General features: G+C 35.3%; 1 protein-coding gene across 2 annotated transcripts in view; it reads right to left on the minus strand.

Annotated features, from left to right (window-relative positions):
- Positions 1-9049, minus strand: part of LOC139757004 (uncharacterized) — a 78705-nt gene extending 69656 nt beyond the window's left edge. The window contains exons 1-2 of one of the 2 annotated variants that reach the window (XM_071676956.1): positions 8593-9049; positions 1362-1691 (exon numbers count right to left, since the gene is read on the minus strand). In XM_071676956.1, coding sequence (XP_071533057.1) covers positions 1362-1691; positions 8593-8982 — 720 coding nt within the window. In that variant the 5' untranslated portion in view covers positions 8983-9049. The remainder of the gene's footprint in view (positions 1-1361; positions 1692-8592) is intronic. The other variant, XM_071676966.1, reaches the window with a different exon arrangement.
- Between the last annotated feature and the right edge of the window lie 1974 nt (positions 9050-11023).

Genomic DNA, 11023 nt, shown 5'->3' on the forward strand with positions numbered 1-11023 from the left:
ACATCAGTCCAATTCACTCTATTCCTTGCACGCCTTTCACCCTCCTGTATGTTCAGGCCCCGATCGCCCAAAATCTTTTTTACTCCATCCTTCCACCTCGAATTTGGTCTCCTGCTTCTTGTTCCCTCCACCTCTGACATATATATCCTCTTTGTCAATCTTTACTCACTCATTCTCTCCATGTGACCAAACCATTTCAATACACCCTCTTCTGCTCTCTCAACCAGACTCTTTTTATTACCACACATTTCTGTTACCCTTTCAATACTTATTCAATCAAACCACCTCACACCACATATTGTCCTCATACATTTCATTCCTACACTTCCATCTTCCTCCACACAACCCTATCTATAGCCCAAGCCTCACAACCATATAACAATGTTGGAACCACTATTCCTTCAAACATACCCACTTTTGCTCTCCAGGACAATGTTCTTGCCTTCCACACATTTTTCATTGCTCTCAGAACCTTCATTCCCTTTCCCACCCTGTGTACTCTCTTCCACTTCCATGGTTCCATCCGCTGCTACATCCACTCACAGATATCTAAAACATTAAAAATGCACGGGATATGCTTCTGAATATCTTTTGGCCTTACTGGAATTGAGTGGGCTTGTTATAATTTTAGTTATTAAAGAATGTATTTATGCAAATTTTCATTTATACAATAAAACCTAATTTTCAAAAAAAACCCAATCAAACCTAATTTCAGTGCTAGCTTCAGAAACTTTAGCACCTTTTCCATACAAAACGTAATAAAAAAGGTTATACAATAAATTAAATTTTCTTATGGAGGGAAGACAGTTCTATGAAGCCAGCCTTGGAAAAATGTACAATCTAAAGGATTGAAAAGTCAATAAAGCATTCTTAGCCACTAAATGATCAGAGGCAGTAGTACTAAAGGTTAGTGTTTGGATCATCAAGTACGCTTACTTTATGACATGAAATTTATGACCAAATCCATGTTACAATGGGCTTCTGAAATTAAATGCATTACATTCTACTGATTAAAGAAATATCTGATTTATTCCTGGAAACGTTCTTACTCTCGATAGGGCAAAAGGCAAGTCATTCTCAAGCGGCTGGTGGGCTATAACAATGGCAGGTGATGTTGTCAGATGCCACTTGAGGTTAGGTCAACACATCTCGTTTTAATACCTACAGTAAATTATAAGAAATGGTTATTATAAGTATAATTCAACATTTACAAATACTTTTAATGTAAATGCCCTAATACATAACAGGCTTAGACTGAGATAAAATTTTCACTTAGATAAACAACCTGCGACCCCATGCACCTTATTCTTAATATGTTAGAATTAAATCAGAATCAAAATGGGAAACAAATACACACCAACCTGCGTTTGCGTTCCCTCCATCTCCTGGCCTGTAATTGGATCAATTAGTGGCCTCATTAAGTGTAAGCCATCACCTGTCTGTCCCTCAACCTCTTGTTGTTTGGGGTTTGCAGAGTCCATTTTCAACTTAACTTCATGAATAATTTTGTGGTCCATTTGGGTGAATCCTGGGATGTGTTCCTTGCTGGTCTGTTGCTGTGCATTAGCTGTCAGTTGTTGCTGCCCTGAGTGGTGACCCTGACTTCCGTAGTCCTGGAAGATGTGTGTTGTTCTTGGACTAGGCAGAGAAGAGCCTTGGATGGTTACTGATGTTTGTTGTTGCTGCCATTGCTATGTACAAAGAAGGTAATATATATCTTTAGCTTTGCAACATCCATAGAAAAAGTGCATAAAGGAATTCAATGGTGGCCCTAATAAAATTCAAAGGAAACACTAATAAACCTAATACATCAGTGCAAAATACTTCCTGCCAAGTTCACAATCTTATAAATCTGTTGGATATCTTACATAAGCTTGTCACTGAGCATCTGTCAGTGCATCCTGCAGCCATGAATCCTACTTACTGTCCAAGGTAATCACAGATTAGTGACTTTATGAAAAAATGTGGTTCTAAAATACAATAAATAGTTTCTCCATTGTACATAAAGTAGCTGAGAGATTTCTTCAAATAAGGCCCAACACACAAGCTACTCACATTCTTGAGCAGTATTTCCCTTAAAATATGCTCCTTCAATAACTCTGAGGGAGGCATTGATACAAGACTTCCATCCATACTTCCTAATAATACTAGCACTACTTGTGGTGAATAGGTGAAGTGCAGACAGCCATTCACACATTCTCTTGAATGGGTTGGAATGATGCTGGAGACAATGGAAAAACGGTCAAACAAACAATGAAGAAAGAGGAAGAGGGAATGAGATTCTAATTAAAAGTTAATATCCTTCAAACTCAATCAAAAGTCAATTCTCTGACAGCTACATTTGAAATAGCAAATTGAGCCTAATAAATTCTTTCACTGAATCTATCCACCTCTTATGTAATATATCTGTATTTCTTCTCTTTGTACCTTTAATTATACTTTTGTGCATCTTTTTTAATCAACTTATCCCAAGCCATGCATCAATACATGAACATATCTTCCTGTAAGACCCCTACGAATCTATTAATTTCACTATATTCCATATCCTTCTCATATGTTTTATCTTTTCTAATTTCAAGTACTTTAATTATGTACCAGTAAGGTACGAATCTTTTACTTATCCTCACCTATATAAACTAGGGTCTCACATTGCATACAGGAGAGCTGATACAAATATTTTGTCATGAAAGATTCTTGCACACTATACAATTGAAATCTTTTCAACATACAAAGCTTTTTTTTAAAGTACCTCCATTCTTTCTCCCAGTAAGACTACACAAAACTTTAGATTCCTTACTGCCAACCACATAGAAATTCATCCTTCAATACCTAAACCAATTCACAACTTCAAGTTTTGCATCATGCAAAATTATACTTCACTGTGACAGCTGATCTCTTTTAAAAATCTTAATCATATTTGCATTTCCTCTATGTAAACTCCTTCTACAAATGTAATTAAACCAACCTACTGTTCTATTTAACAATTCCTTTGATTCAAACAGATCATCATCATCTGCACTGAACTAAAGAGGCATTTTCAATTTGTTCCACCATGGTTCAGCAATACCCTACTCACATATTGCTCAATCCATAAACATTCTCAACTATGGTGATATCAAACAAGCTTGTCACCAACCAATGTTTTATTTAAACCAGTCCCTCACAACACCATTTTTTACTCACACATACACCACTTTCATTACATACGTTTTCGACAACATTCAAGACAATTCCATACGTACTGTTTAATAAAGGGCTTACCACAAGGTCTAGTCAAACTTATTTAGACTTTATATCCTGTCGAGATCACTTTTCAGAACACCGTAGTACAGAGGTTAATTTAAAGATAACTTACAATAAGACTATCTATTTCAAATAATTCTATAATCAAGATAGCTACTAACTTTAATGGATGCTCCACATGAAAAGGATAAAGGTCACAAGATCAATTACTTTTGGAGCATTTTTTCAAGCCATGAAGTAAAAATTCAGACCACATAGCAAATTTTGGGTAATTCTTAAAATTTTCGAGCCAGAACCTATAGCTGAGCAAAAATCAGGCTTGTTCAGACTTTTGCATGCTTCTCAAACACTGTTACCTGGTAAAAGCACAGTGATGACACAGGGCAGATGCCCTTCAAGGTTCAGTCACATTTTCCTACTGTAAATGATGACTTTGGATTATTTGAGACAAAACAAGATGTCTATGGAGGTGTCAAATTTCCAGCTGTTCAGTTAGAGAATCGAGAGAATCAAAATATTGATGCTTTTACCCTCAGTGATGGTGTAATTATCCTAGATGATTAAAATGAAGGTAATATTTACAGGCCAACATTCAGTCTCTTATTGTTTTCCCAGGTGTCTGATGAGATCAAAACTGCCTTAGGTCATGGCAAACTATGCTTCCTGTGTATGAACTCTTGTCCAATTCAAGCATGTTATCAAGTGGATGCTCCTCTTCAATACAAAGCATCCAAACCATATACATGCTATAATCTTCAGATCTCATACTCTGACTACAATATATGGGGTCTAAAAGCCCAGTTGTTCTGCTTTTAAAGTAACATATTTCTACGAAGGTCAGGCCTGTTAATGTTCCTGGACTAGGGAACTACTCAGGTAACCTGGCTTGAGTTACATCTGTCAGTTAGCAGAGCCTGTCACATCTGTAGCAATTATCCCAAGTTGAGCTTGGCATTCATTTCTCAACCAACCTGAGGAAGAATGGACAGGAGGGGCTGGCTTTGCACTTACTACCTGCACTGAGGACTGAATCTGGTCCACTAACATGTCACTATTCACTATAGCTTCACATGTACTACATACAGACTTTTCACTTTCCCACAATAAACTGCAGGGTTGCAAGTTAATGTGAAATAAAGACGGGACTCCCAAGAGGAATGTTAATGCACGCCATACTTTCATTTGGTAAATATGGGTTAGGGATAAAAGGTGCAAAAACACACACACAAATGCTATATAACTGTTCAAACAGTAACAAATGTTCAGGTTTTCAAGTTGGGTTGCATTACTGAATTTTGCAATAGGGGTAGTCATATCTATGGGTATATTCGGAATCAGCTGGGAACATTAAAACATTCTGCAGTCCACACTAACTGAAATACATGTTGAATTCAAATTTTGGGGGAATATTCCCGCTGGTACCATTTGAATGCAATTTGTGATATGCATCAATTAAATTTTTTGGTGTTTTCCATTTGGGACTATGTTAACATATTTCTGCTACTCATTAATTCAAATTTAGGGTGAAATTTACTGCACCAAGTTCACAAAATATCACAACCTAATACCAATAAAAATCATGTTAATGCAAGATCCTACTCTACACAATATGATACCACATAAACTGTGTTCAGTTATGAAAACAACTCTGACACACAATCAATCTAATTTGTATTAAAGCAAATCATATTCAGCTGTACCAGCTTATCACCAATGACTGAATGTAGATCACACTGACTATAATATTACTGACTTAAATCTAGAATTTCAAGACCAAAAGAAAGATTTGTCCTTTTTACTTGCATAGAAAGCGAAAGCTCCGATGTGAATTTATTGATAGCATAAACCAGATTTTCATTTAAAAGGGAATACATTGCATTTCTGTTGCATCATTAATAAAAAAGGGCAATGAGAAAAAGCCACTCCTCATTAATAGAAGACATCTTTCATTCTATTTACTAGCCTTGGTTTCTTGGGTTGATGCAGAATTGTAATTTCTATGTGCAAGGTAAAGTCAGGTTTCTTGGGTCTGACTCAGGTGTCTTTCGGTTGCTTCATATTCTTTGTTTTACCATTAATTTCTTTCAGCTTCAATATTCTGCCCATTTACTGGGGAATTAACTCTGTGTGACTTAAATGTTCTTTTACATCATCTGCTCTCTCGTTCACTTCTACTAATGCTTCCCACAAGCACTAATATGTCATTAATATTATTTTCTGGAAGAACTCCAGTTCAGGAGTACCACAGAAACAACTTTAGAATATCAGCATATCTGCTTTGGAATGATAGCGTACCGCGTCAAGAATACATAAGACCAGCAAGGTTAGATTTGGATAATCTTTTAATCCTGTAATAGCAAATAAGTCAGTGGTTAGAGGGACTACAAAGATCACATAAAACTTGAGGTCAACTAATGTAAAGTTGGTGAAAAACTTCCATCAAATTTCATCCAACTTCATCTAGGTACCATGATTTTCTTTACTTTCCAACATTTATCATCCAAATGCTATAAAGTATACTATTACTATCATCTGCTGCACCTTGCCACATGGATTAGTATATGGACTGGAAAGCATTCATGCATTTGAATATGTTTGTGTCTGAATGTACATAAATTACATAAATAAACATGGCCATCAAGCAAATGGGTAAAATATGAGACCATAATCACACTTTTCAAATGAAGCAACTCCAAAAATTTGGCAAACTTCAGCAGCCTGGGTGAGTTAGGAGAGGTTTTAATAGATTCTGTTGACTTGTAGACATGCTTCAATGGTTTTTAATTCTTTTTTGGTTACCGTTAACCAATATAAAATATCATAAAACTGGCAATGTGATTTGGACCATACCTTTCCATTGTTAAGTAGAACATTAGTTAATAATGAAAAGGATTATGATGATTAGCAAAAGAGTGGACTTAATTAATGTAAAAGTAAGTGAAACAATTGTACTATATCAAGAGAACCTACGAAAACCTTACCTTCCCTAAGCAACCAACAATTTCCATATTTTTGATGTTTGATGTTATCTGTAAAACATGATTGATAATGTATTGCATTTAGATCCTGTTGCTGGAAGGTTTGAGTTGCATTCAAAATCATCTGAGTATTTTCATGTATATAAGTGAGTTACACTGCATTCTCCTCACTATGAGGTGGAACTCAGCCATGACAATATCACTGGTATATTTCAATCATAACACTAAAAACTACAGTAATTCTCATCTGTTACACAGTCATGATTGATTTCAGTATATTTTGTTGATTTCTAAGAGTGTTTCATCTACTTTTACAATAATCAACCCCATATTTTCCTTGATGTTAATGAAAAACTTACAAACCTTGTGGTGCCTGGAGTTCTCTGAAGAGAACTAAACATCTAAGCAACAACAACGTTAATAACAAGAAACAGAAAAGATAGTTGGGAGCCTCCTTTTTAATGAACACAACATAGAGAAAAATACAAATATACTCCAAAAATATGAGTGAAAAGATGAAATAAAAAATTAAGAAGTATACTGCACATTTCAGTGTTGAGGAATAAAATGCATGTTTAGGAGGTGGAAAGGTAAAATCTTTGCCATAGCAACACTAACATGATCTGTAACCAGAAGTATTTTGACTGAACCGAATTCACTACTAGGGAAATAATGCGAAAGAATAAGATACAAATTGTAAACTATGACAGACCATTATAGCAATTATGTCTCGTAGCATAATACACAGCTTTGACATAACCTTTTATAAAAGTTAATGTACCTTTCATGATAACTGACAGGGTGTCTATCAAGTTACTAGTTATCCAAGTCACATGGCTACTAAACACAAAAGGAAACATATTTACATGGGAAATATCATACACAAATCCAGCAAAATAATATTAATTTATGTGAGAGTTAATGCACATCAAATAAGTACAGTACTACAATAAGCATTAAATAACACAAAACCCACAATACAATAGCTAATGGCTACTCAGTTGTGTCTTGGTCAAATAATAAATTGTTATTCAACCAAATACCCAAGCAGAATAGTCTGCAGTTATTAGGCCAGAAATCCTAATCAAATAAATCTAGCATAAAGAATACTTTAAAACAAAAGTTGTTTGGTGTGATTTGGCACATTATATTCTATTATACCAAATTTGGTAACAGCATTGAAGGTTAGGGGGGAAATATAGAGATAATTAACATAAACATCCATGAAACAGCCTCCTATTCAAAGCCAAGCTCTACAGGCTTCACATGCCCTTGTTGTTTATTTTCAATATATTACCCCCTGTATACCACATTACTTCCATTCACTCAATCAATCCCATGCACACCTTTCATCCTCCTGCATGATCAGGCACTGAATACTCAAAATATTTTTCATCCTTCCATCGTCTGTTTGGTCTCCCCCTTCTTTTTCACTACATTTCTGACACATATATCCTCTTTGTAGTTTTGGTGCATTACACATGACAGATAGACAATGGATGTGAGTAAATGAGGCCATTTCTTCATCTGTTCCTGGTGCTACCTAGATCACATGAGAAACAGTGAACATGAATAAAAAAAGAGATAAAAGGTGAAACACCAGAAAATATCAACAGAATGTATAATAACCTTAATCAATTTTCAATATTCATGTGAAAATATACCAAAAATATTCTTGATTAAGCATCATGTCAGTTGTTGTCTAATGTTAACACACGAATGATGCTCTGAACAGCCATTTGTGCCAATGCCCAATCTTCTCACGTGCAGCAGACATTCCGTGATGACCCTAGCAGCAGACCGCATACATAGTAATATATTTCTAAAATAAGTGCTAGCTATCATGAGCAAATAATTGGTTTTTACATTTCGGTTCCTTGCAAGTACTTAATCTGCTTTTACATCATCCGACACCAATTATCTGATATCTATAACCCTTACTACTAACACCTTCCATTGTATGAAAAATAGAAAAATAATGCTGTAAATCAAACTTGGCAGTTCTTACTCTATTTCTGAATTACACAACTACTTTAGATTATATTCATTCAATACTAAAAGCAAATTTCAATGCGCAGTTTAACTCATAATACAACAGTAATTAACTATCCTCGACCAAACATGTAACAGCTATGTATAAATCAGAGTTCAATAAGTAAAAAGATCCCAATTAAAATCCACCAGTCTTATTCTAATCTCAAAAAAGTACACTACCACTGCCAAACAGTCACTGATATTCAAGTTAATTCTTATGGTGCTCCAGCAGTAGAACTTTACCCATTTTCTTTCATTTCCTTAAGTCAGACTTGTAGTACCTCTATAATTGGACTACACCCAATAAGCTAATATAAAATCAAAATGCATTCAATACCTTAAATTCCACTTCTTGGCTTTTCTGTCTGTTTTCAATGTCCTGAATTTTGGTTACCAAGTACTCAAGAACTTGGCCTAATTTCCCAAGTTTCTCTCTCACAAAAGACTCAAACTCCGAATCTCTACCGGCGTCAGGTCGATCACGACAATCTTTACATGTCCAAACACACTTAAGACCAAGAGATCTGTTCTCGTCCTTGTCCTGAATGACGCGGTATTTGGTCTCTGGGATCTTGGCACACTTGGTGTGATACCATCTCTTACATGCACCATCACACAGCACAACACTGTCCATATACGTGAAGAACTTTTTACATTGTACACACAGCACTGTGGCACTGCTGTTGGTTGCCACAGTGGGAAAAATTCCATAAGGATTCGCCATCATTGCATTGATTAACTAACGCGTTTTGTTGCGTCGGTTACACTGCCAAACTTATAGAAAGTCATTGTTTCGTACAACTTTTATACACCTTCATTATGTCTACCTGTTTGACAGTGTATCTATGAAACTTGTAAGTAAAATAGACCATTCTAATATAATCTCATTATTATATGGAAAAATAAAACCATTTATAATATATTTGAGTCGATAACAACAATTACAAACTACCATGAGAAGTGAATACTTTACATTGCTTTATTTACGAAGAATGTGAAATGGATTTGTCCGAAAAGTATATTCATATAAATTAATCTAAGTCATTACAATTTATTATCAAAACACGGTAAATAATAGTAGGTATATATGTCATCACAGATATGAATATACATTGAGCTTTCCGAGTAACACCAATCTATGTTGGGCTAAAGCAATATATACCGAAGCCTAAGTCAATACCAAATTTTGTAACGTTTGAAATGTAAACATACACCTACTAACTAACATATACGTTACTAACTTTAATGTGATCAAGGATACAAATAGTCCCCATTTGGATTAAATAAACCTAACTTTAGAACGTTTTCAGTGCAGAAACGCACATCCTAAAATCGCACTTATCTCGACATCACATTTTCGACCACAATTGGGTGTTCACTCAAAATTTCTTGCTAATCACAATGAATCAGCATTAAATTAGTCGTTAAAATGATAACCACATGTACTGGCAAACTGCTATCCAACTCACCATTGCTACCACCCACTCAGTGCAATAATCTGTTCAAAGATTAACTGTAAACTATTCAAACGACTCAAAAATCTAACATAAAATCCTTAACGGTGCATTACAAACACCAACTGCTGGCTCTACAGAACCATAAAAGTTGTCTACAAATTTGTTTATAGATTGGCTTATGAAAAAGTTTTGAACCCAACAGCTTTACAGCCGCCTACATGTATCATGGAATAATACACTGAACTGTCAACAAATACAATTTCCATTTAGAATGTGTCATGTGATCACTGTCCATAGTTTCAGGCAACCGCTTCCACCAAACTGCCATTTTTAACACGACCATGGAATCCAGCTGACCTTTCGACGGAGAGCCAGACAAAGCTTCTAATTTAGGTTCAACACCCAATCAGATACAAAGCATGAAGTTAAATCTATGTTCAAATTGTAAATCCTATTATCCTTGATTACCTAAACGCAAAAAGAAAGAAAGAAAAATAAAAGCAAGCTATTTTGCCTCAGCAAGTTACCACATCGAACTCATCATATGAATAATACTTTGTTGTTCCGCCTTCACCTCCATCAAAAGTTCAAGCGAAAAGTCTCGTGAACCAGTCTGAACACCATGAATCACTCATATGGTGAAATAACTGGAAATTTTCGAAGCTCTTTTCTGTTTCGAGCGGCAGATTTGTAAACGAAAACTCCGAAGTGCCTTCCACTATTAATGATTAAGAAGTAACATTTCCTAAGACCTCGATCTGTTAAGAAAACATATAATCGAAACGTTTCACCAATTCATTCATAATTCAGTTGTGGGTTGAATGAGAGAAGCCATATGGGCAATTTTCACCGTTACAACAATCAAATCATGATAACACTTTAATAACCATTACAAAAATGAATTCAGCACTTTATTACTTCGTAGATGAAACAATACAAATCTTCATGAAAACCGAGAATACAGTTATCACAGGAAATTCCGTTACCATTAAAGATTAAACGAAGTTTCGACACTTGGTCTGTATTTTCTTAACATTTTGACAGAATTAACATCTGCTAATTACATGATGCATTTGGAGTTATTATATCGTTACAAATATATGAAATTCAGTTTAAGTGGCTTATCTAACAGTTCTTGTGAAAGGCGGTTGTAACAACGCAACGAGTGACATCTAGTGATAACGAAATTGGTCAGTAAAGGAATTGGTTGGGTCACGTTCGTCGTTAATACGTTTCATAAATCATGAAGTCGTCAGTGAAACGTCATTACAGGCGAGATTCGTCATTCGTCAGTTGGAAATGGTATTCATC

This window comes from Panulirus ornatus, chromosome 2 (genome assembly GCF_036320965.1).
Source record: "Panulirus ornatus isolate Po-2019 chromosome 2, ASM3632096v1, whole genome shotgun sequence".
In the NCBI taxonomy this organism is placed as follows: domain Eukaryota; kingdom Metazoa; phylum Arthropoda; class Malacostraca; order Decapoda; family Palinuridae; genus Panulirus; species Panulirus ornatus.